The 23,611-nt window shown below is 51.4% G+C and overlaps 15 protein-coding genes across 15 annotated transcripts; 10 read left to right on the top strand and 5 right to left on the bottom strand.

Moving 5' to 3' along the window:
• Nucleotides 1-89: 89 nt before the first annotated feature.
• Nucleotides 90-692, top strand: BCR37DRAFT_352431 (Metallo-dependent phosphatase-like protein; the record flags this gene model as incomplete). Its single annotated transcript, XM_040868127.1, has 2 exons — nucleotides 90-152; nucleotides 195-692. The coding sequence occupies 2 exons, from the start codon at nucleotides 90-92 to the stop codon at nucleotides 690-692; spliced, it is 561 nt and encodes a 186-aa protein (XP_040722177.1).
• On the bottom strand, nucleotides 693-4,065 carry BCR37DRAFT_395718 (Crm1-K1; the record flags this gene model as incomplete). The annotated part of the gene is made up of 4 exons (XM_040871661.1): nucleotides 693-3,569; nucleotides 3,610-3,788; nucleotides 3,829-3,931; nucleotides 3,976-4,065. The coding sequence occupies 4 exons, from the start codon at nucleotides 4,063-4,065 to the stop codon at nucleotides 693-695; spliced, it is 3,249 nt and encodes a 1,082-aa protein (XP_040722176.1).
• A 327-nt stretch (nucleotides 4,066-4,392) lies between these two features.
• BCR37DRAFT_395717 (TAP42-like protein) lies at nucleotides 4,393-5,418 on the top strand (the record flags this gene model as incomplete). Its single annotated transcript, XM_040871660.1, has 2 exons — nucleotides 4,393-5,094; nucleotides 5,134-5,418. 2 exons carry the CDS (start codon nucleotides 4,393-4,395, stop codon nucleotides 5,416-5,418), a joined length of 987 nt encoding a protein of 328 aa, XP_040722175.1.
• Nucleotides 5,419-5,653: 235 nt separating this feature from the next.
• On the top strand, nucleotides 5,654-6,430 carry BCR37DRAFT_395716 (uncharacterized protein; the record flags this gene model as incomplete). The annotated part of the gene is made up of 1 exon (XM_040871659.1): nucleotides 5,654-6,430. One exon carries the CDS (start codon nucleotides 5,654-5,656, stop codon nucleotides 6,428-6,430), a length of 777 nt encoding a protein of 258 aa, XP_040722174.1.
• Nucleotides 6,431-6,560: 130 nt separating this feature from the next.
• Nucleotides 6,561-8,328, top strand: BCR37DRAFT_401271 (uncharacterized protein). Its single transcript, XM_040871828.1, has 2 exons — nucleotides 6,561-7,143; nucleotides 7,189-8,328. Exons 1-2 carry the CDS (start codon nucleotides 6,822-6,824, stop codon nucleotides 8,253-8,255), a joined length of 1,389 nt encoding a protein of 462 aa, XP_040722173.1. The 5' UTR covers nucleotides 6,561-6,821; the 3' UTR covers nucleotides 8,256-8,328.
• A 1-nt stretch (nucleotide 8,329) lies between these two features.
• Nucleotides 8,330-9,699, top strand: BCR37DRAFT_384309 (uncharacterized protein). The gene has a single exon (XM_040870212.1). It carries the CDS (start codon nucleotides 8,530-8,532, stop codon nucleotides 9,613-9,615), a length of 1,086 nt encoding a protein of 361 aa, XP_040722172.1. The 5' UTR covers nucleotides 8,330-8,529; the 3' UTR covers nucleotides 9,616-9,699.
• BCR37DRAFT_197433 (pyridoxal phosphate-dependent transferase) lies at nucleotides 9,645-11,063 on the bottom strand. The gene has a single exon (XM_040866346.1). It carries the CDS (start codon nucleotides 10,950-10,952, stop codon nucleotides 9,675-9,677), a length of 1,278 nt encoding a protein of 425 aa, XP_040722171.1. The 5' UTR covers nucleotides 10,953-11,063; the 3' UTR covers nucleotides 9,645-9,674.
• Nucleotides 11,064-11,572: 509 nt separating this feature from the next.
• On the top strand, nucleotides 11,573-14,573 carry BCR37DRAFT_403849 (uncharacterized protein; the record flags this gene model as incomplete). Its single annotated transcript, XM_040872040.1, has 7 exons — nucleotides 11,573-11,634; nucleotides 11,736-12,288; nucleotides 12,322-12,334; nucleotides 12,356-12,381; nucleotides 12,406-12,832; nucleotides 12,860-14,173; nucleotides 14,218-14,573. The coding sequence occupies 7 exons, from the start codon at nucleotides 11,573-11,575 to the stop codon at nucleotides 14,571-14,573; spliced, it is 2,751 nt and encodes a 916-aa protein (XP_040722170.1).
• BCR37DRAFT_384303 (cytochrome oxidase assembly protein 1) lies at nucleotides 14,185-15,251 on the bottom strand. The gene has a single exon (XM_040870211.1). It carries the CDS (start codon nucleotides 14,928-14,930, stop codon nucleotides 14,607-14,609), a length of 324 nt encoding a protein of 107 aa, XP_040722169.1. The 5' UTR covers nucleotides 14,931-15,251; the 3' UTR covers nucleotides 14,185-14,606.
• A 1,240-nt stretch (nucleotides 15,252-16,491) lies between these two features.
• BCR37DRAFT_384296 (PRELI-like family-domain-containing protein) lies at nucleotides 16,492-17,621 on the top strand. The gene has a single exon (XM_040870210.1). It carries the CDS (start codon nucleotides 16,879-16,881, stop codon nucleotides 17,422-17,424), a length of 546 nt encoding a protein of 181 aa, XP_040722168.1. The 5' UTR covers nucleotides 16,492-16,878; the 3' UTR covers nucleotides 17,425-17,621.
• BCR37DRAFT_384295 (uncharacterized protein) lies at nucleotides 17,502-18,621 on the bottom strand. The gene has a single exon (XM_040870209.1). It carries the CDS (start codon nucleotides 18,437-18,439, stop codon nucleotides 17,627-17,629), a length of 813 nt encoding a protein of 270 aa, XP_040722167.1. The 5' UTR covers nucleotides 18,440-18,621; the 3' UTR covers nucleotides 17,502-17,626.
• Nucleotides 18,622-19,159: 538 nt separating this feature from the next.
• Nucleotides 19,160-19,684, top strand: BCR37DRAFT_340061 (NLI interacting factor; the record flags this gene model as incomplete). The annotated part of the gene is made up of 1 exon (XM_040867351.1): nucleotides 19,160-19,684. A coding segment is annotated over one exon (525 nt), but the record flags the coding sequence as incomplete, so codon positions are not given.
• Nucleotides 19,685-19,941: 257 nt separating this feature from the next.
• Nucleotides 19,942-20,637, top strand: BCR37DRAFT_352424 (Sucraseferredoxin-like protein; the record flags this gene model as incomplete). The annotated part of the gene is made up of 1 exon (XM_040868125.1): nucleotides 19,942-20,637. One exon carries the CDS (start codon nucleotides 19,942-19,944, stop codon nucleotides 20,635-20,637), a length of 696 nt encoding a protein of 231 aa, XP_040722165.1.
• A 738-nt stretch (nucleotides 20,638-21,375) lies between these two features.
• BCR37DRAFT_352506 (zinc-ribbon-domain-containing protein) lies at nucleotides 21,376-22,371 on the top strand (the record flags this gene model as incomplete). The annotated part of the gene is made up of 3 exons (XM_040868133.1): nucleotides 21,376-21,787; nucleotides 21,831-22,122; nucleotides 22,161-22,371. The coding sequence occupies 3 exons, from the start codon at nucleotides 21,376-21,378 to the stop codon at nucleotides 22,369-22,371; spliced, it is 915 nt and encodes a 304-aa protein (XP_040722164.1).
• On the bottom strand, nucleotides 22,117-23,043 carry BCR37DRAFT_197305 (uncharacterized protein). Its single transcript, XM_040866345.1, has 2 exons — nucleotides 22,840-23,043; nucleotides 22,117-22,801 (listed from the first exon to the last, which is right to left on the bottom strand). The coding sequence occupies exons 1-2, from the start codon at nucleotides 22,915-22,917 to the stop codon at nucleotides 22,421-22,423; spliced, it is 459 nt and encodes a 152-aa protein (XP_040722163.1). The 5' UTR covers nucleotides 22,918-23,043; the 3' UTR covers nucleotides 22,117-22,420.
• Nucleotides 23,044-23,611: the final 568 nt, after the last annotated feature.

Below are 23,611 nucleotides of genomic sequence, written 5' to 3'. Positions count from 1 at the left end.
GCTACTGAGGTGTCGCTCAGTCGCGTTTCACGATTTGACGCTGAACCACAACGCATCGTCGTCATTCACGCGCTACTTGCACGCGCAACATGCTGGTCCTGGTCATCGGGGACTTGTACATCCCGAGCAGGGCCGCAGACCTGCCAGCCAAGGTACACAAGCTCTTTTCCATTGCCGCACGCTGACAGCCACAGTTCAAGAAGCTCCTAGTACCCAACAAGATTGCACAGACTCTATCAACGGGCAATCTATCGGACCACGAGACGTACGATTTTCTACGACGCATTGCACCGGATTTGCATGTTGTCAAGGGCGATAGTGATGAGCAGCCCAATTTACCATCCTCAAAGACCATTACACACGGTCCTATACGGCTCGGCGTCATCAATGCGCATACCATTGTGCCGAGTGGAGACTCAGATGCGCTTTTGATTGCAGCGCGTCAAATGGACGTGGATGTGCTCATCTGGGGCTCGACACATCGCTTCGAGGCGTATGAACTAGAAGGCAAGTTTTTCATCAACCCGGGTAGCGCGACAGGTGCAGTGCAGTCTGGCTGGTGGCCTGAAGGAGAGGAACCAACACCGACTTTTGTGCTCATGGACATTTCCGGTAGCGTACTGGTTTTGTACGTCTACCAGCTCATTGATGACGAAGTCAAAGTGGACAAGTTTAGATATGAAAAGTCATAATCAAAGCTCCTCCTCTGGCTCATTCAATTGTGAAGGCTTGAGCATACCAGGTACCTGCATTGCCTTTTGACGCTCTGCCTTCTGTCTCTCCTCAATCTCTGTTTCTCTGTCCTCCTGGAAGAGCTCGACATCGTCCTCGCCAGCAAATTCCTTTATACTAATGAGGAAGTCGCGCAGGTTGAGCTTGAACTTTGGTAGATCCTGGTTGAGGGAGAAGAGACCCTGCACAAATTGCTGAATCTGAACAAGCTGCAGGTGCGGGAAGGCATTCTGTAGCAAGCTGACGACATAATCACGCAAGAACTGCGCATTTGTGGTCGATGGATTCTGCACCTGATTCGGTTGATAAAGTGGAGCGGCGATGGCATTCGACTCGACCAAGCCAAACATGCGAGCTAGAATGACACTCTGCATGCGGAAGCCAGACTTGTGGTCGCTGTCTGTAAGGACAAAGAAGATGTCCTGCAGAAGCAGCAAAAAGAAGGACTGGTAGAACGCATTCGCAATATTCTGATCGGCCGCTGCGATATTGTTGATGAGCTCGAGGCAAATGTTGAGGCCCGTCTCGGCAATGTCCCGCATCGTGTGCTTGAACGCCCAGCATAGACTGTCAATGACGAGCTTGAACTTTTGCGGAGGCAAGCTGAGCAGGGCTGTGAAGCAATGCAAATTGATGGCTCTGAGCAACTTGAAAAATGCGACACGATGCTCAGGAAACTCAGCAAAGTCCTTATTAATCATTTCAAGCGTGCACTCAAACACCGCATCCATGATTGCAGGCACCTTGTCTGTAATGAGCCCACCGAGTCTGCTAATGACAGCAGCCATCATGTTGAGCACCTCGGCGTCCCTCGCGTCCGGCACGTTTCGGTTGTAGTCTGACAAGACTGCCTCAAGAAGAGGAGGGATCAGATTGTTGCTCACTGACGACAGATCGTCCGCACACTCGACGTAGGCTTCAATCAACTTGAGCACTTCCTTCTTAATCGTGCGCAATGCACGCACTCTGGGTGTCTTGGTCGCAATCGCGTCTTGTGCTGCTACAGTATCAGAGACAACCTGACTCACTGCCTTGTACAGTCCTAGCAAATCCATGTAGATACGTGCCACTTGTGGATAGAAGTAGGGTCCAATTGAAGAGCACGCTGCAACATTAGTCTTGAGAACGTTACCCAGAATCTTGATTGTTTCGTTATTGTTGAGCACTTCGATATTCTGCCCAGCTTGTGCAATAATGTTGTCCCACGCGCTATTTGGCAATGCCATCAGCTCAGCAATCAGCCGTTCCTGAATGGGCTTTTGAGGTTGTGCAGAAATCATGTGGCCACACGCCTCGTAAAAGGTATGCACTTGTTGTGGAGATAGGTCACATGTGATCTTGTGCAGGCTGCGAATAATCTCATCAATGAATGGTTCATGCTCACCAGTCTGCTGAGCGACAAAGTGTCTTTTGCATTTCTGAGCGATCTTGATGAATGTGTCACAAGCCATGTCCTGCACCCCCTCGTGTGTCTCGTGCATAAATTCAAATAGCTTATTGACGACAGTCTTGAGAAATTTCCAGTGCGCCTTGAGGAACCGTGGGTATTGGCCAACAATGTACATGATGTTGGAAGCGCAAACCGCCTTGTTGTCCTTGCCGCGCTTCATTTCCGTGAGACCAAGCAAGTCTTTGATGACTGTGACCAGAAAGCGCTTCTCAGTCTCTTCATTCATGGCACCTGAGATGGAACCAATGGCCCAGCAAAGAGTGTTGAGGTTGTTCCATGACCACTCCGACTCGTCGACCTGGCGGGACAGCTTTTCAGACATGATCATTTCTGTATCGATCACATCCAAGTGTGTCAAATACACCAGGCATTCTCGCATGCTCTTGTAGAGGGTGATGGTGTCGGACTCCTTGACAAATTCCCGTACGATTTCGCCTTCATCATTCTCCACAATCATGACCTCCTCTGGTCTCACCATCTTTTCAATCATAACGACACGCAAGTTTGAGAGAACTTCCGCGTACATGTGCTTGCGAAGTGGCATGTTGGCAAGCAAGTTGGGATGAGCCGCACCGCCGTTTGCCAATCCTGCCGAAATATTCAAGGTCACGAGAGGGTTCATGTCGTGGATCGGAAGCTGCTGAATCTCTTCGTAGAGCTCCGCCACCAGCTTTGACCAATACTCGAGGCAAATTTTGAAGATTTCCCGCTCGTCGACAGTAGATATCTTGACGAGGTAAAAGTGAGCGGTGAGCATAACGTCGCGGTTGGCTTGATTTTCGACAAGCTTGACGTGAGCAGACAGGAAGGTAGACAGGAAGAGGGCCAGGTTTTGAATTAAATCTTGATCCTGTGAGCTGGCGGCTTCGTACGCATCCTTAAAGTTTGTTTGCAGTGGGATGCTATTGCTCATGGATTGCATCACCATGTTCAACATTGCCACAAACTTGTCGTCGTATTGCGAGACGACTTGAAGTCCTGCAATCTCAGTCAAGCACTTGAGCGTGATGTTTCTAAACTCCGGAACATCGAGGAATCGGTTGCGCAGGGTCTCGATGATGGGCGTTTCAAAAATGTAGCCAAGCGGAATCCAATTGAGGAAGCGTAGTAAGGTTTCCAAGGTGGCCTTGATGAGACTAGGCTTTTGCGCTTTCTCGAGAATTTCCGAGCACAGCTGGAAGATTTCTGAGAATTCGGACGCCATCTGGTTCTTGAGGTTCTTGGTCTTTTGCTGCGTCATCTGCTCGGCGCTGTAGTCAAAGATCTCCTCTGACAGTAGCTTGAGCACGACCATGTTGTTTTCGCACAGCGACAAGTTGGTTTTGCTGGCCTGCACAATTTCAGGAATGAATGTCGGCCAATTCTTGGGCCAATCCTGCTTGAGTATCTAAGGTTAGACGATGAGTGTATTGATGCATGAGACATACCGCGACAAGCGTCAGGTTGAGCTTATTCAGGTAGGTCTTTTCCTTATTCATGAGAGCTTCGTCACTCGAAGTCTTGATCATGACAGACACAATGTAATTGCGAATGCCCTGACATTGCTCCTTCGGGAGGACTTTCCAGCGCGTTGTAATGAGCTTGTCGAGTATGCTAAGGGCAATAACTGGTATTAGCCAAATTTCATCAGTGCTGGCGAATCTTACACTTTGACTGTGGATTGGAGCTGCCTTCCAAGATTGCATCCACTTTAGTCCACGCGTTGGGATGATCCTGGAACTGAGAGAGAATGGTTTGGGCTTCTCTTTGCTGTGCTGTCAGAGATGTCCTTTAAAGCAAGAATGAACGCGTACCTGCGCGCCTGAACCTGTGTAGAATGTCTGGACGATCCTATCAAGCAATGCAATGTCCAGCTCTTTGTCGAAATTCAAGAGGGCCTCCATGGCTGCACGCTCAAGTCAATGCTGAGGGGGTGCTGTGGGTCTCTTCGCCACTATCCAAGCAATGCAGGGCCGCGCGGTCGAAGAATGCTCAGTTGTGACGCGTAGTCTTTCACTGCAGCTACTCTGTGTGCTATCCCTCGCACAGGCTTCTCTATTGCGCGAATGAGGTTGCCTTAAGCAGAAGTAGGTGAGCCGTGTAGGTCTTGGGTGTCGCTTTTGCCGTCATTCTGCTTCGATCTCGCCTGCACGTGAGATCTCTGGCAACCCCTCGAAACGTCGACCATATGCCGTCCATCGCCTCTATCCACTTGCTCTGTACCTGCTGAGATGTCTTTGAAAGAGACCTACGACGAGGCAGAGGCACAGCGTCGTCTTTTTGAAGATACTGTGGATGCAGCTGCCCTTGAAAAGGCCATCCGTGGCTATGAAGCTTCTAGCAAATTGATTGAACAGCTGATGCTCTTCAGTGATAATGAGCTCTTTGAAGACATCACAGATACAGAGATTCGATATCTACTTACAGAGTATCGCTTGGCACAGCTCGTGCAGGAACGCAGGGATTTCTCCCGCCGGAAAGAGGCTTTGCAGCGTGCACGCGTTCTGTACATCTCGTTTCTCCAGCGCTGTCTGGACTACGAGATCGTGCCAGCATCATCTCGTACATCTGTACAAGCTGTTGTGAAACAACAGAGACGGCCTCTGGATGCCGCAGCACGCAGGCAAGACAAGATTGAACAGTTCCGCAGGGAGCAAGACCTCGAGAAGGCACTTGCGTTGCTCGAGGGGCGTGACGACCCGGAACATCTGCGCGAGCTCTACTCCACTGCTATTGAGCTTGCCATCACAAGATCGGTGTCTGGTCTCGACTCTATTGAAAGCGAATTAAACGTACTAGCCATGGCACCAGACCCTTTAACGGCAGACCGGCCTCGAGATGACCCCAATGCACGGACCAGCGCAAGCAAGGATGTAACACAGTGGCGCCTAGATGCTCCGAGGGAAACAGGATTGCTGGACAAGTCTGGCAGAGTAAGTGTTTGATCGACGATGCGACACGACTAACCATAGCCACTGCGCTCGTTTGTCATCACAGGGCAACACGATCGTGACACACTCAAACGAGGCGTCTTTGGTGCAGATCATAGTCTGCCTACTATGACTATTGACGAGTATCTAGAGCAGGAGAAATTGACGGGCGGCATCATGGCTCCGGCAAACAAGGCGCCTGAGGGGAAAAAGCCAGTGCAAGACAATGAAGCTTCTGAGGAGGAAGAGCGACTTGAGAAGATTCGCTGGGACAAATTCACGGAAGAAAATCCAAAGGGGATTGGCAATACAATGAATCGGGGCTGAGCTTGCTCGCCTTGGCAATGTTTCAAAGAAAGACCGCGTTGTGCATTCAGGGGCGAGCACTTGCTTTGTTTGCTCCGAAATGCTTTGCTTGATCGACCTTCAGGAAGTGCGCAGAATCGAACCTCTTCGACCGCAACCTCATTCTATCTGACAGTCTGCAACAACAGAATCGCTGTAAAAAGCGCGAGACCTACCACACCTGTGGCTGTTGTCGCGCGTGCACGGCTCAAGTAATATGAACATCCAAAAGTACATTCCCAACGATGAGCCCAAATCGGATCACAGGACCACCGCAATACCTGTAAAGACTGTCGTTCTATCCGTCCTATTCTCTGTCCTCGCCGTCTTTCTCTTTGCAATGGCGCTGCTGTACTGCAGAAACATCAATCGTCTCCGTGTTGAAGACAAGCAGCACAAGCACGCTGACTTTGGTCAGCGGCAGAAAGTCAGGCGCGATTTCTTTGGTAGGCCGAAGCCTGTGCCAGAGGATCCAGCATTGGACTTGGGTGAGTTGCCAGCGCCGTATATGCTGCCACAAAACACCAAGAATCGGGAGTCGGTGGATTCACTTGCTCGAATTGGTGAAGCAGAAGATGGTGCGTATCGGATTGCAGCCATCAGAAAGTCTCATGAAGCATCAGCGTCTCCACCTCCAGCAGATCAGCTCACGGGGATGCATGCGCCGCCTGGCAGGGCGCATCGACCTCAAGGGCGACTGACACCGTCCCCGTTGCGGCATACGGCTGTCTCGCCCGAGCCACTGAGTCAGGAGGTGCACTATGGTCATTTGCACATGCCGGAAGCATCTACACAGCACTACACGGATGATGGCTCTGCACCATATGGTAGCTACTATGGGCAGGATGCGTATGGTCGGCAGAGTGATCGACATTGGCAGCAGTCTGGAGGTCATGGTGGTGTGGGTGAGCAGCCTGGTTGGCCGACACGGGGTCGGATGCCTGACATGCCGGGTGGATGGCACTCTGGAACGTATGCGAGCCGTGGTAGATGATCACTGGTGCTGTAGCGTGTCTCTCTCTCTCTCTCTACTATCCTCTAGCAGCTCTAGGTATATTGACTATGGTATAGTCCCGATTTTGCGGTTCCTGTCCAAGGATCTGAATTTCCATCTCAGCCGTACCACAACCACCACCAGCATCCTTCCCCCCGGCATCCACACACCCCGACACTCGCTCCGCTTGCCCCTCCGTCTTCGGGCACACTCGCTGCACAGCTATAGAGCAGGCCCTCCTTGTCGCTGCCTCAATCCCCCCTTCATCCGTGTCTGCCAATCGAGGTCACCTATATATCCTTCAAGTTCTTCTTGGCAGCTCAGCTCAAAGCAGCGACACTCTCCTCACCTCTCTCTTGGACATAGCCAGGCATCTGCTTAGCAAGCACTCATGTCTGCTCAAGCGACTCCTCTGCCTACCGCAGTGACAGGCAACAACGGCAATGGTAATGGCAACAATGGCAATAGCAATACCAACAATGGTAACGGCAACGGCAATAGCAATGGCAATAGCAATGGCAACAATGGCAATGGCAACAATAGTAGTAATGGCAACAACGGCAACAACGGCAACAACGGCAATGGCAATCAGAATACTGTCGCATCGACTCCCTCGACTGCTGTACAGAATCAATCTACCGCTGCGCAGAATCAGCCGATTGGAACGACGCCGACGACTCAGCAGCAAGCGCCAGCGACACCAACGCCGTCCGGTAACACTACATTCACCATCTATGAACCTTTCCGCTAATCTCTAGTCGTTCTTGTGACCGTCACATCGCAACAGCCAGACAATACTGAGCTACCTCCTGTCGTGGTGACCCAAGTATCAACAGTGCCCTTCACACCGACCGGAACGACGCCCCGCTCATCCTCCACAGCACGGACAAGCGCATCCGCTGTCCCACAAAATGCAGAAAAATCAGGTCTTACGACAGGTGCTACGGTCGGTATTGCCGTGGCTGTGCCCGTTGTCGTGCTGGCTTTGCTCGGTGGACTTGGATTTCTCTTTTGGCGTAGAAGGAAGCGAAACCGCGATGCAATGGTGATGCGTAAAGCAGAGGCAGATGCCTATTCTTTTGATCCGAATGCGGGTGGTGCAACGGCTGGCACGGCAGCCATGACGCAGGGTGAAGGCGGATACCGTGGATGGGGACAGACGCAAGGGAGCAGTGTCGGCGGGACCGGCTCACTTCCTGGCAGTACATTCCAGCCTGGACGTGGTGATTTTGCAACAGGTGCAGCGGTGGGTGCTGTTGGTGCAGGTGCGTTGGCCGGCGGTGCAGCCATGGCAGGTCGACGTCCCTCTGGGCGCAGTCGGCTGGAGGAACCAACCGTGCCTACTTTTGCGCAAGATGATCTGGACTCTGTAGCGCCGACAAGTCCGAGACACTCGACCATGCTCTCCTCCGGACCGGGATATCCACTCGACAATGGAAGCCAGGACCTTGGCATGCCAGAACACAGTGGGTCTGCTCATGCTCAGGATAATCTGCCGCTCATGTCCGCTGGTGCAGCCGCTGCAGGTGCTGGCGGAGCTGCTGCAACCATGCCTTCTGGTCCACGTCGTCAGGAGTTCCCGGATGAGCGCTATGCACCGGGCCGCAGTCAATATGGCGCTGCACCAGGTCCTCTCCCAGGCCGTGCAGCAGATCGCGCGCCTTACCCGATCACTGAACCATCTTCGACGCTACAGTCGGGTACAGGCCGAATGAGCGCCTTCTTGCCGCCGCTGCAATCGAGCAACAACCAACGGACGCCTGCCATTGTCCATAACAACGCATCGGAGCCTGACCGTCGGTACTCGTATGCGGAGAACTTCTAGGCTGTGTGTTTTTAATGCCACCACTTCCTTCGTATAGTGCTCTTCCTCTTCGTAGTTGTACCTTGCCTTGCACTCTCTCTGGCCGTTTTCCTGCCCTCTACCATGATTGTACTATTGCAGTATTGCTGGATAACAGTGGATATGCTTTCCCATCTGACAATCTGCAGCGACTTCCAACCTACGACAGCCTGCACCCACCGCGACGGCACACTCCTGGACTGCAGGCCTTCGCTGAGCAATCGCTCTAAAGCATCTCAACAAGCAATAATAGGCAATGGACACGATCGAGCGCTTGCAGGCGCTCGAAGACGATTTCACGAAGCTGCGCAAACAGCTCAACTGCCACATCTGCACAGAGCTCATGTTTGAGCCCATGGTCTTGACAGAATGCGGGCATACATTTTGCTACGGCTGTTCCTACGACTGGCTCAAGACCCACAAGACGTGTCCTACTTGTCGTGCCAAAGTCAGAACCAAGCCAACGCCTATCTACCTTATTCGAGAGCTTGTCGATGTGTTTGTCAATCGTATCGAGCTACAATCACCACTTGATGAAGGTGCAGTGCTCAGGCAGCATCAAGAAGAGCAACGACTTGTAGTGGCCAGTCATCGAGACGATTCCTACCCAGGCCTCTTTCCAGATATACCAAAACACGGCGGCAGGCTCGTCGACCATGAAGATCGCGTTATGCGCTGCATCAATTGTCACTGGGAGATTGACGGCACCGTCTGTGCTGGCTGTGGCCAAGACTACGGTAGTGGTGACTCTGGCGAAGACTATACAGACAACGAATCCCTTGGCTATGATGATGACGCAGATGCCTTTGCGAATCTTGATGATGAAGAACCAAACGAGTATGACCACGAAGACTCTTTCATTGACAATGGACCTAGTTCCCAGCTTCGCGTTGCAACGCAAGATGACTCTTTGCTGGATGACGATGACGACGAGAGTCAAACAGAATCCTTTGGCTCGTCCAATGGGCTTCCGTTCGACGAGGAGGATGTTTACCCCCTTGATATGCCACATATCCGGCCATTTGACCAAATGCGTGATCATGACAGGGACGATGAGGACAACCCATATGACATGGACCAAGATCGTCAGAATGGGGATGAGGCAGAGAATGGCGAGTTCCTTGACGAGTTCGATGGCTTCCCAGATGAAGTCTCCTCTGATGGCACTGACGACCGCGATGGCGGTCATGATCACCCTATTGACATCGAGTCTGACTATGGACAGGACGACTTGGACATGATGGACGAAGACGACCTCGCACAACTTGATGCACCAGCGGTCATTCCTCAAAGACCTCGACGCCGGATCATTTGCGACTCGGATGACGATGACGACGAATAGTCACGGTTGACGACAAACAAACACGCGCAAACACTGATAGCGATAGCCTTCTCTTCTCTCTATTGTATGTATTTCTTGAGCTTCATCAACTTCTTGCCAGCTTCCTTGAGTGTGTCCACGTCCTTGCAAAAGGCAAAACGCAGGTAGTCTTCAGCCTCATGAGCATGCGCTTTGGTGTAAAACTCTGTTGGTGGCACAGAGACAACGCCAATATTGGATAGCAGCCAGTAGCATGCACCAAAGTCCTTGCCTCGTTCTCTGACGTGCTCAGGGACCTGCGCCAGTTCTTGTGGTGGAATCTTGACTTTGCTAAAGTTGACAAGCAAAAAGTAGCTGCCATCCGGCACAGTGTAAGGCAGCCCAATCTCATCAAAGATGCCCGTCAAAACATCCATTCGCTCGAGATACTCCTTTCTAGTGGTCTCATAGTACTTGTGCTCATCGGCACGCTCAAAGGCGACAGCAGTTGCCTCTTGCAATGGCGAATTCGCCACGAAGCAAATACGCGTATGGGCTGCAGCACAGTAATTGATGAGCTCTGGACAAGCAATCAACCAGCCGACGCGCCAGCCTGTACAGCCAAAAGTCTTGCCAGCACTGCCGACGGTGATGGTGCGACTAGCGAGGTCTTTCGACAGTGAGGCAATGCGTATCTGACTCAGCGAGTGATAGGCATCTAGTCGGTCGTACACTTCATCACTGATGATGATGAGATTGTGCTTTACACATAGCTCGCCAATAGCTTTGAGCTCGTCGTTGTTGAAGATTTTGCCGATTGGATTGTGTGGCGAGTTGCAGATGATCATCTTTGTGCGCGAGGTGATGGCAGCCTCGAGTTCCTTCATGTCGAGGGTCCATTTACCGGCCCCGACCGTTTTGGTTGTACCTTCTGTAGGCGGATGGATGGCCACATACTTGCACACGCCACCGTTGAATTCAATATTGCTGATGTACTGGTCAAAGTAAGGTTCCATGACGATCACCTCATCCCCCTGATCAAGCAGTCCAGCAAAAGCGGAATAGAAGCCTTCATTCGCACCAGCTGTGATGAGAACCTCTGTGTCTGGGTTAAGCGTGCGGCCCAACAATGGCGAGTATGCCTTGGCAATAGCAGTCTTGAGCCTTGGCCTGCCCCGTGTAGGCGAGTATTGATTTGTTGGAATCTGATCAAGGGCATCTTTTGCTGCTTGGCGTATGTAGGCTGGCGGGATGAAGTTCATGAAGCCCTGGCCGAGGTTAATGACAGGGATTGAGCATGCTGCTGCAGCTTCATTGATGAGAGACCACACGTCGACTTTCTTGAGCTCGCCGACAATGCGGGTGCTCGGCTTGAACATGATAGGATGGACGACGCGACGATCCCCTGCGTCTATTGAGGCCGAGCTGCAGGACGATGTCGCCGTCTCCCTGTCTCCCTTGAGCTCTTGAGTCGCTTTCTTGAGTCGTGGTTGACTGCGGGAGGAGCTCCTCTGCTGCCGTTGCGGAGCCTGAAGTGCACGTGGGCAATCTGGGCGACAGGACGGACGGAGACTGCTACTGCTATTGCTATTGCTATTGCTACTGCTACTGCTTGAAGCTGAGTTTGCTAGAGGGTTGGGATTCGTGCCAGAGGTCTAGAGCAGGCCGCAGCTAGAAGGTCAGTGGTGTCGCGCAAGGCGAAGATTGAAGTCCGCGTTCATCTAGCAAGCGCTTCAGTCTCTGCTTCGACTACCAGACGCATCGCGTAGCCGGCCACCGACCTTGCGACTGGCTTCAATAAGATACAGTCTGCGTGTTTGGGCGAGTCTTCGCCATGAAGGTATGGCATTGTTCCTTCTTGCTCTCCTCTGACGGTAGTTCGGTAAAACAATCCTCTCGCAGCAGCTGCCAGAGTACAGTGCGCAGTATATCAATTACAAGGCTCTCAAGAAGGTCATCAAGTCGCTTGCTGCAGGTTCAGAGAATGAGACTTTGGTAGATGTCAACGGAAAGGCACAAACTAGATTACAAGAGAACAAGGCGACGTTCTTCTTCAAGCTCGTACGTATCAGGCTCTGAACCCAGACGACTAACAACCAGGAACGCGAGTTGGACAAAGTGAATGCATTTTACCTCCAAAAAGAAGCTGAATTGAGGAACAGACTGCAGACATTGATTGAAAAGAAGAAGCTCATACGTTCCAGCGCTTCTGATGACGTGCGCAGTTCGGCCAGCTTTGTCGTCCTTCAAGAAGGCTTCCAGCAATTTGAGCGGGACTTGAACAAGCTGCAACAGTATGTTGAATTGAATGCGACAGGCTTCTATAAAGCACTCAAGAAGTGGGACAAGCGCAGTAAATCGCACACCAGGGAGCTCTATCTATCGAGGCGTGTCGAAATCCAGCCTGTGTTCAATCGCGAAGTGCTCTCTGATTTGGTTGATACTGCGACCATGGCTCTATTAGACCTCGAAGGTTTTGCAAACGACGAGGATGCCCTCATGATGCACCCGAGCGACACTCGCCAGCCCGTCCAGAACGCGGAAAGTGATTTCGACTCTGATATGCTCAAAGCCGTGCTCTCGGACTCTTCAGACATTTTCCGCGAGTTTCTTACCAAGCTGACCACCAAGTCCCTACCGAATGCTGAGGCGCGTCTGACACGAGTACTCATGCAAGCCATGCGCGAAGCTACCGACGAAGCGCTTACTGCCTTGGTAGAAACATCACTTGTGGACTTCAGCTACGAGGACGAAATAAGTGGTCGCACTTGCCTCCACGAAGCTGTCCTCTCCTCGCGTCTCTTTGCTGTTCAACTCTGCCTTTCGAACCAGTCCGACGTTACCAAAATCGACGTATACGGACGAACACCGCTCCATTATGCATGTCTTTCAAATGCTGTCGATGACAAGATTGTCAGCCTGTTGCTGGAGCACAAGGCACCTCTCAACGCGCTAGACCACAACATCTCGACTCCACTACACTACAGCATCATCCACTGCCGGTTCAGTACCGTGAGCTTGTTATTACAGCACAAGGCTGAGGTCAATCCCAAGAATGAGAGTGATTATATTCCTCTGTCCATGGCATGTGCCCGTGGTCATCTGGACATTGCAAAACTCTTGCTCGACAATGGCGCAAAGATTCTGTACAACGCCGAAGGGCTTCAGCCTATACATATTGTCGCTCGGGCTGGTCATACTGGCTTCATTGGCCTCTTGCTTGAGAATGGATCTGACCTGGAAGCTAGGGATAAATTCAGTGGATGGACGCCACTCTTTTTCGCAGCGAGCGAGGGACACGTTGGAATTTTGAAGGAACTGATCGCATGCGGCGCCTTGACAGACACTCGAGATGAGGATCATCATTCACCCATGTACTACGCGGCATGGGAAGGACACAAGGCTGCTCTTCAGGCGCTCGTTTCCGCTGGCGGAGCGTTTGGCAATACAGAGAGTACACTGCGCAGACCTGCAGCGCCGGTCGCTGCACAAGTCGAAGAAGAATTCGTGGACGATGGTATCCCATCGCTCACTCTGCCGCCACCCATTCTGCCAGTCCGGTCATATGGCCACAATTACTTGGACAAATCCACATTCGTTCAGATTGTCCTCAGTAGTCCAAGCAAGAGTGTTAGGTCTCCGGTGCAATGGTACTTGGACGAGTCGCTGTTTTCCTCCTCGAAACTAACAGTCTCGCTCAAGTCTGCTCAACGGAGAGCCATTACCGAGCTCATTCCGCATACAATTTCTCTGCCTATCATGGATGATGCAGAGTCCTTTACATTTCAAATTGACGAAGTGGACACTATCTTCCTCGAATTCGAAATTTACCCAACCTTTGGATCCAAGGTGATTGCAAAAGGCGTCGCATTGCCAAACATGTTCAAAGATGCCTCTAGCTCTCGGATAGACGGGCGACAATGCCTCGTTCCGCTCTTTGACCCACGGCTGCAGCCCATTGGCCACGTTTCTTTTGAGTTCACAATCATTCGACCTTTTGCCGGTGTACATTTCGACATCCACTCTCGCATCGAAACTTATTGGAAAAGCACACAAACTCTGGACAGCAGCAGCAGAACAGCGTCGCAGCACCTCGTCACAGAGTCGTCTCTATCTGGCGAGTACCTTTGGGTCCCTGTACAGATTACGAATGATCACGTTGCATTCATCTCATCGGAGTGGTATATACCAGTCGAGAATGTCACTCTGGGTGTCATGGACGTAACTTCTGATCAATTATCCAGGATTTGCAAGCCTCAGCAGAGTGGCTTGGTGGAGAAGCTTCGGTCTGCCCGGACACCCGCAGAGCTACGGTCGATCTTGTCTTCAGCCATTGTTAAGCTTGGGGATTTTCTTGAAAACATTCATCCCGACATCAATTTGCAGATTCAGATCATGTTCCCAAGTGCTGAGGAGCGTTCGCACCTTGGCCTCAAGTTTTCGCTCGACATAAACGTTGCTGTCGACTCTGTTCTCTCTACCGTCTTCAGCGTCTCAGATCGTCGGAAAGCGGCGAACCCAAACATGCAACCAAGATCTCTATTTTTCTCATCATGCAATGCCACAATCTGCACGGCCATGAATTGGAAACAGCCAAATTGTAAGCAATGTCCATTATCAAGAGTGCATAAGACTAACAAACAGATCCCGTCTTCTTGGCATCGCATGCCGGACTCTCCTCGCCCACTGTCGCAGACGCGAGTGGCACGTACATCAGTCCGCATGGCTTGTCATTGAGCAGACGTGGCGAAGAAGCTACGTCTATCAAAGAGGCAGTCAAATTCTCGCGAACCAACAACTTGCTCGGCATGATTATCGATGCAGACATTGCTCTCCATGCCCCTGCACTGATAACAACAATCAAGGAGTCGGGTCTTGTGCTTATTACGCATGGTTCAGCGAATGAGCTTCGTCAAAATGTCGATACCCAAGCTGCTCACGGTGCGGACGGAATTTTCCTTGATGGTGTCTGTTCGTTCCTGCACGGCATCGAAACATAGATTTCTTTACGACTGTATTTCTTGAATATGCCATTAGGTATTGTCGGCAGCTGGTTCTACTTCATCAGGCGTCAAGGCCACTTCCGTGCCATCATCTGCAACGAGACGCCAATCTAGTATTTGCCAGTCTTGAGAATTGCGAGTCCGTCGTATGCAGTGAAAATGCACTCTGCCAGCTTGCTTGTCACCTTTGATAGCGTAAGAGAACTGGATGTTGCCCTTGATTTGATTGATTTCTCCAGCGACCCAGGGCCAATAGTCTCGATAGGTGATGTGTCCGCCAAGCAGCTCTTTTGCAATTGGATCTCTTCTGACTGCCCACTGCTCATTAGTGGTGATCAGCGATGGTTGCTGCATACGTAAGTGGAGTGACAAATGCCTGAGCTTGACTTTTGATGATTGAATGCAATGACGATGGATATACCAAGAGCTGAAGCAAGCAGAGTGTAGCCTGCTAGTCGCCGCTTGTGTGAGGCTGGCTCAGGTAGCTTTCTCGCAGCTCGGAGCGGCACTGTGGCAGCTGTGCGCATGTACAGCACTTGGGAGCCTTTAATAGCTGGGGCATGTGAAGCACATCGACTCAGACCACCATATGAGCTATGCAGCGAGGTGATTGTATGTCTAAACATAGCATACATAGCTATCAGTTTGTGGCAGCTTTTGGTCCAGGACGTGGTTGTTCATGGCAAGAACCGAGAATACACTTGACAGAATATTTACCTGCGCAGCTTCTACGGCGCAGATTGAGCAACGCAATCTACAGCCTGTATACACAGGCCATTTCCCGCTTCATCGACTATATGACTATTCTCTGTCTGTTACAACGCGTTCGAGCTGCATCTCTAGGCGTTCTCGATAAACTCCTTGTTGCAGGTCCCGGGCATTTTGCTAGAGAACGCATCAGTGCTGGCTATATAAACTGCCAAGAGCTGTACATGATTGCAGATCCTTGAACTCAAATCGCTGTCATCGCTCAGTGGCGGAGACTACTTGTCATGGTCAGCTTTTCAATTGCCACAGTCATGGACAATCGAGCTCAGGGCCAGGTTGCACCGCAAGCTTTCGTTCTCGTCATCGAGTATGCATTTCGCTCACCTCCGCAATCAAGTGCTGAAAGTAACAATGCAGAGATAATAATGCGCAAAATCCACTACCTGTCTACCATAATCTCAGCAAGCTTGCGCAGTTCTTCCACTTGTTATGCAGAATCTGAGCCAATTCACGCCATTCAATAGCAGAAGGTGGTACGCTTTGGTTGGCAGTGGCTGTTGTGTAAACCGGTGGTTCTTTCGAGCAGGAGCACCGATCCAGCATGCCAATTCCATGCCCCGCTGCCTTCACTCGTTTTCCTGGCATTGCAAGGCTAGAGGAACACTTCAATGCGGCAAAAGGTTGGCCAGAGCGGTGAAGCTCTGCCTGCTAGTGCTTTCATGCATGCCATCGAAAAGTGCATCACTTGACCAAGTAGCGTACTAGCGAACGCAGACGATGCCATTTTATACTTTTGTGCCCGAAAGTGCCGGGATGCATTCAAATGTTGCCACCAAGGATTCGTTGCAGTGTGACAAAAGAGGATGTCTGATGAGCAGAAGAACGTAGCCGAATGACTGCGGCAGATAGTTGGTGTGATATAGCCTAGGTTCACTAAGCTTCATTGAATGACGAGCAGAAGCTGAGGAGAACTACTGGCATCGCATTTTGGTAGATAAGAGCGATGTTAGTAGCTCTTCTTGGATGAAGACATGGTTTTAAAGAGCAGCATATTGTGGCATACATATCTCACCGATTACAAGCCTTGCATGCTCAGAAGAGTGGCCTCGAGCCAGACTATCCGTCAACCACGATCCATGAAGCTGGGGTGTAGGCATTAGTCTGTGGACTACCACATGGCTACGACGGCATCCAAAGTAACATGCCACGTCGTGCTCATCTGCAAACATATTACATCGATGTCACATAGCTTGACCCAGTCCCACCACTGAGCCGATGTTTGTCCATGGGCAGGTCGTGGTTAGGTGCACCGCTTGGGCCTAGATTCGCTGCTCCGCTCCCCTCCGGCGCCAGGATTTTGAAGTGAAGCAGCAGGAAACATTTCTTTGTACATACACACACGACCAGGGCTACATCTACAGAACACAGAGAGAAGACAGGCAGACAAGAGACGGGCACTTGGTGAAACGACATCTCATCTTCCATCACTCCCAGACCACTTGGTCCCAACAACCAACGCTTCATCATTGATTAGGCACACGACACCGGCCCACATACTTCCTCCAAACACCAAGCCAACCAAGCCTTTTGCACCATGAAGATCTTTGAGAATGAATGCCGCTTCTCTTATCCATGGGCTCAAGTCTCTGCCGCGCATTGGCGAAAGTATCCCAACGAAAAGGCAGATCATGTTGTCGCCGTAGACACACTTAAGCGCGAGTTTGATGCAGAGAAGGGCATTTTGCGCATCGAACGCTTGATTACCTGTCGGCAGGGTGCTCCGCGATGGATTGTCAAGCTCGTTGGCGCAACAGAGGAGTCGTACGTGCGTGAGGTGAGCGAAATCAACCTCAAGGACAGATCTCTCGTCCTCAAGTCAGTCAATCTGACCTTTTCAAACATCATGTCTGTGCAGGAGACTGTCCGGTATGTGCCAGACGCCAAAAACCCAGAGTCAGAGACACTCTTCCGACAAGATGCCAAGATCACGGCATACGGTGCACTCAGTCGGTTCGCCAACAATATGATGGAAGATTTCACCATCGACCGTTTCAAACAAAACGCTGCTCGCGGTCGTGCTGGCTTCGAGAGCGTCCTTGAGCGTTTCACTCCGCGACCTCAGAGCCCTGCATCCGCCTAAACACCAGCATGTCAAAAGCACTGCATTTCTCCAACTCTTTCTCTTTTTCAGCGAGTCATCTAGATCAGCGAAGGCATCCTCAGAAAGTCATTCAATCTTTATTTATATCGCGTGTTATGCTATGCTACGCTTCGCTTCAGTAACGCTGGCTCAGTATGCTGCACAGTCGTCCTTCTTGTAAAAGTCTTTTCTCTCTGCCTCCCTAGAATGTTGATAATGCCTTGATTCTTGGCTTCTTTCGCTTGTCTTGTTCTTCTGCTTGCAAGTCAGGATCGATTGCTGCTTCGGGTACTTCAGAAACCGGCTGGTCTGCGGCGTGCATATCGCCAAGACTCAGGCCGCTGGTTGCACACGCAGCAGCCTCTTGGTCAAATTCAGGGCCCAGCTCCATGTTGTAGATGTCAAAGACGCTGTCCGACTGTGCCAAGCTGATCTGTTCTTGGTAGTCACGCATCACCTTCAGCTGCCCCTCCATTAGTGCAATCTGCGTGTCCTTGTCTTGCAACGTCTCTTCCAGCGTCCGACATTGAGGCCGAGAACATCGACCCTGTCCATTTGTTGCAAAGATAGTCGACGCTTGCCTCAACTTGCTGACTTCGTCCTCAAGTTGATTGATACGCACTCCTTGAACCCTGTTTTGCAATCGCTCCTGCTGTAGTTTTTGCTTCAGCAACAAGTCGCTCGTCTGGCTGTGTTTTGCCAGATCAGCCTCAAGGGCTTTGCAGCGTTGCTGGAGGGTGGTATACGCTGCCAAGATCCTGTGTGTACTGAGGATGCGGTCTTTGATGAGCGCGGCACTAGACTCTGCCGGAGAGAGGGTTGTTGCGGGCGGCGTGCTTGCTGCCGTTGACTGCTCCTGCGGGCTATCAGCCGCCAGATTAGAAGCCTGCTGCGACGGCGATGACTCTAGAGATGCCTGCCGCGGCCTCTTCATAGGCCCTGAGTAGAGCAGAGTGCCAGCTGGGATATGTCTTGAAGAAAAGAAAGAAAGAGCGCTCGCCAAGTTGCGCGTCATGAAAACAAATCGAGGACCAGGACCAACAAGAGCTACCGTCTCTCTTAGATACCTTCAGACGCTCAATTGGCAGTCGTCGACATCAGGTCTTGCAGCAGTACCCGCGTGTGGACTATGCCTTGTGCGTGCAGCAACTAGAGCCCACGTCGTCCGTTGTGCAGCAGTCATCCGTCCTCCTGATTGACCACCCCGCAACGACCGTTGTCTTAGGAGCGAGCGCACTTTGCCGGCATGAATGCAGTCGAGGCAGCTGTCTCTGCTTTTGAAGCGCTGCCATCAGAGCCGTCATCGCAACCAGCATCTGTGCCGACCTATCTTGATAAAGCATTAGCCTTCTTCATCTATCCGGTGAGATGGATCTACTTTGCTCTCCTTTGGCTGCAGGGATCACGGCCCTCTAGACTGAAACAGTCTGCTATACCTGAGCAAGCGCAGGCAGTACATATTGAGTCAAAGTCTTCTCCGCCGCTCGCTGCGGATGCCTTGCAGGCAGCAGAAAAGCTTCACCTGTCTGACAGGGAGCTCGCCGATATGCTCGTGACACGCGCGCCAGAGTCCTCAGACGATGATGATGGTGCATCGAGCCCGAGAAGATCCATTCGCATTCGGACAAAGCATAATGCCGATACAATCAAATCACCCACGTCGGCGGCAGTGCCACCTACTGTTGCGAGAAGAGCGCGGTACAGAGCGCAACAATCAAAATCACTGCTGCCTGTGCGTCCAGCACGAAAGACGCTCATACTAGATCTTGACGAGACTCTGATACATTCCCTGTCCAAAGGCAGCACCATGTCTAGTGGGCATATGGTGGAAGTCAAGCTCGGTTCACATGCTATTCTCTACTATGTACACAAACGGCCGCACTGTGACTTGTTCCTCCAAAAAGTATCCTTGTGGTATGACCTGGTCATCTTCACGGCGAGTGTACAGGAGTATGCGGACCCCGTTATTGACTGGCTCGAACGGGACCGGAAGTACTTCAAGGCGAGATACTACCGCCAGCACTGCACCTATCGCTTCGGGGCGTATATGAAGGACCTGAGCGTTGCAGAAGAAGACCTGGGAAAAGCCGTCATTATCGACAATTCGCCCCTTTCCTACCGGTTGAATGAGGAGAATGCAATACCCATCGAAGGTTGGATTAATGATCCAACAGACAACGATCTCCTCTACCTCCTGCCACTGCTCAATAGTCTGCGGATGCTGTATGATGTACGTTCTTTGCTGAAGCTCAGACTCTAGCGTAGGCTGTAGAGAGAATCATCCCTGTGTACTATTATCAATGTGTAACTCTAAAATTTGAGTAGTGACGACGATTTCGACCTCCTCGACATCCGCTCGGCTTTTCGAGGCATATCATGCCAGACTATGTACCTGCTCCTGTGCCGGATTTTCCGGAGCTCACGACTGAGCAATGTCAAGCTTGCGACGGATGCTCAGAGCTGCCAGACGCCTATGAGCCTGGTATCATGAAAACAATTGATCTTGATGAGACAACCATGCGAGGGAGTGTCAAGCCCTTGTCTGTGCACATCTGTATTGCTACTGAGCGTCATGACTGGCCTCATACGATTGAGGACGAGGAAGGCTCCCTGGCTCAAGCGATTGGCAAAGCAGGGCTAGCCATGTTGAGTGAACTACAAAAGATTGACAGAGTAGTTTTGAGCAATGTCTCCCTACCACTACCGAATCGGACGAATGCGTATACTGGCTATGAAGTTTACATCTTGTATAATGCCTGGTGCAAGCTTGAGAATGTTCAAAAGGAAGATGCAGAGCATGTACTTTTGCAGTATGCTCTTTCAAAGCCGGTGAAGCCTGCGAGCTATACTGCAACGCCCATGGGTTTTCGAGCCGTCGTTTTGGTTTGCTCGCACATGCGTCGTGATGCTCGTTGTGGCAAGACAGCCCCCATCTTGCTCGAGGCGTTGGAAGAAGGACTACGGGAACGAGACATGTTTTATGACAAGGACGAAGGCTCTGAGGACGGCAAAGTACTCGTCACAACAGTGAGCCATATCGGTGGCCATCGCTATGCTGGCAACGTACTTGTATACCGCAAGACAGATACAGGCACAGTCGAAACTCTTTGGCTTGGGCGAATCATGCCAAATGATATACCGTGGGTGATTGAGTATACCGTCCTCCAGGGTCGAGTCAAGCGAAGTGCAGTTAGAGGAGGTGTTCAGTGGTGAACATTGAGAAATCAGCCTACATCGCCAAGTACCTGAGGAGGTGTTCAGTGGTGAACATTGAGAAATCAGCCTACACCGCCAAGTACCTGTCCGAACAGAAGGAAATCGGCTTTTTGGCAAGCGACCAGGGTGTAGATGGCACTGAGCATTGAGGCTTCCATCAATTGGTCAATAGAAGACAAGAAAGGTGAGCAGCATTGAACTATTCGAGCGAAGAATGCGTCTCATATCGCAATCAATGTAGTTCGTACTAAAAGTCTAGACAAGGTGCTGGCCCTTCGCGTCTTTGCGCATGGTCACAATTCGCTCCTGCAGCATCCTCGCACAACAAGACCAACAACGCCACGCTCCTCTCGCACACGCCTGAGCCATCGCAAATATCAGCACCTAGCCAGTGACTAGGCCAGGAGCAAGCGCCTGGGCGTCATCTTCTTCGCGTATCATTTGTCCGCAGAGATGAGCTTTTCCTTCGACTGGATACGACGTCCGCTATTCTCGCAAACGGATGCAACCACAGCAAATGACCAAGGGCCTCTGGGCAGCGAGACTGTCTTTGAGAGCGAGGAGGAACATTCTCATGAGTCTACGGATGAAGACGCGTCAACTGCGCCTGCAGCACTGCCGGCGCCCATGGAAGAGCCAGATTTGGATGCGCAAGCAAAGCTGCGACGTGAGCTGATCAAAATACAGCAGTCTGACATGTCGGAAAAGATGAAGGCCATCCATATGCAGACACTCATGACGCAGCGCTATGTTTCTCTCTCACACAGGCGCGATTCTGCAATAAGACGCGAAATAGGCCAGCCGCTGACGGCGCTGGATCTTGCCAAGACGTACCACAACGAGGCTGGAAATCAGCTAGGCTGCCAACACTACAGACGCAACTGTAAGTTGGAGTGCTCGACGTGTCATACGATTTGGCCGTGTCGGTTCTGCCACGATGAGCAGGCAGATCATACGCTCGTGCGAACGGAAACCAAGACTATGTTATGCATGCTCTGTTCCACACTGCAAGATGCGGCGCAATACTGTAAAAATTGCTCACAATGCATGGCGCTATACTACTGCGACAAGTGCAAGCTGTGGGATGACGACCCTGAGAAGCCCATCTACCACTGCGCCAAGTGCAAGATCTGCCGAGTCGGACGCGGTAAGCTTAACCCGGCATCTTCGTGATGCAAACTAATCACCAGGCATTGGCAAAGACTTCTTTCACTGCGACAAGTGCAACGTGTGCATGGCAATCAACCGTCAAGACTCGCATCGCTGTATTGAGCACTCCACCGAGTGCGATTGTCCAATCTGTGGCGAGTACATGTTCTCGAGCACACAGACCGTGGTTTTCATGAACTGTGGCCACAGTATCCATCAGGCCTGCTATCATAAGCACATCAAGACCAATTACCGGTGTCCCACCTGCTCGAAAAGTTTGCGCAACATGGACTCTAGCTTCCGGATGCTCGACCACCAGATTGCTCAACAGAGGTATGCTGATGCGCTTTGTTTCACTGTGCTGACAATAGAATGCCTTCGCCGTACTGCCTATGGAAGGCGAAGATTCTGTGTAATGACTGTCAATCGCGATCGACTGTTCCCTATCACTTCCTTGGCCACAAGTGTGATAATTGCCTGAGTTACAATGTTGCTATTGACAAGGTTATCAAGGAGGAAGGTGCTGAGGCTGAAGCGACGCCAGCAACAGCGGTGGAAGAGGAACCTGTTGTGCTGGAATAGCATGCTGTAAATGATTGTATAAATGCGTTGAGGGCAGTGCATCCGTGTGTTATTTTCTTCTTTCGCGTGAACTGCTCGAGGCGGAGGCCGCAGTCGAGGGCCTGATGGATAGCCCAAAGACCTCTGATTCAGTTGGATAGGCCTGACTTCTCGAATGATCGGCTATGGTCGCTGCACCTAGTTCCTTGAGGTCATTGAAGACAGCGCTGAAGATAGATTTTGATCCTTCTGCCAAGCGATTGAGGACGAGGGATGTATCGAGTGGAGGCGCAGCCATGTCATCAAAGAGACGCTGCGTTGTATTGATTTCCTTGATGGAAGAGGAGCGCATAACTTGTTGTTGCAGCACGCTGAGCTCTGACTCTGCCGTCGCGAGTTGCTCTTTGAGTTCGGCGACGCGCCGTTCTTTGCGCGCCAGCTCGAGCAGTATCTGAGGTGAGAATAAGCCATGATTAGGAAGTATCATACATCACGGTCTGCAGAGTCTTCCATGTACTCCGGCCTTACGGGCGACATGGGCCGCTGTCGTTTGGGCGTGTTGGCCATGTTGGTGACGAGGAGTAGCCTAAGCGGTCATTGTTCCAGCTATCGTTGTCTGCAATGTTCTTCGCGTAAAACGCAGCTGTGAATCGGTGCAGGAGATCCTGATTCCTGCTTGCTGCATGTACACCAGCTGTCTACGCGGTGCTCTCTTTGTTTTGGATGCGACAAACTGCGATGGAAGACGCCGGCACTGTTCAGATGGGCATATCACGTGCATGCTCGACTGAATTCTGAGCTGCGTTCGCTCGACAGAAAGATGCGACAGGAACTCACACACAAACTCAATAACACGCACCCGCTTTATGCTCTGCTGAAGGCCCTAGGCCAGTCGCATCACCACAAATCTGCTCATACTGCTCCATCACATCAAGGAGGAATAGTCCCGTGGCCTACAAGCCATATCTGGCCGGCCCACATGGAGATACGCGATGCCCTACGCTCAGATACACTAGACGTCAAACTTACCGGCTTGTCTGACCTCAAAACCATTATAGACACAAGCGAGAATGCGATCGAGAAAGCCAGGGCGCATCTTGAGCTTGTGCCTGACGTGCTCCAGATCCTCGAAGACACAAAGCCCGTATTCATGAGTGATGCCCTCGAACAGGTAACATGCCTCTCATTCACTAGGCCTCTACTGACGTTCTAGCGAGTGAAGCTGGCTGCAATGGAGGTAATTGAACGGATGCCCTATGAT

The sequence above is a fragment of the Protomyces lactucae-debilis genome (genome assembly GCF_002105105.1).
Source record: "Protomyces lactucae-debilis strain 12-1054 chromosome Unknown BCR37scaffold_28, whole genome shotgun sequence".
NCBI classification, from domain to species: domain Eukaryota; kingdom Fungi; phylum Ascomycota; class Taphrinomycetes; order Taphrinales; family Protomycetaceae; genus Protomyces; species Protomyces lactucae-debilis.
This window is presented reverse-complemented; position numbering and strand designations above follow the sequence as displayed.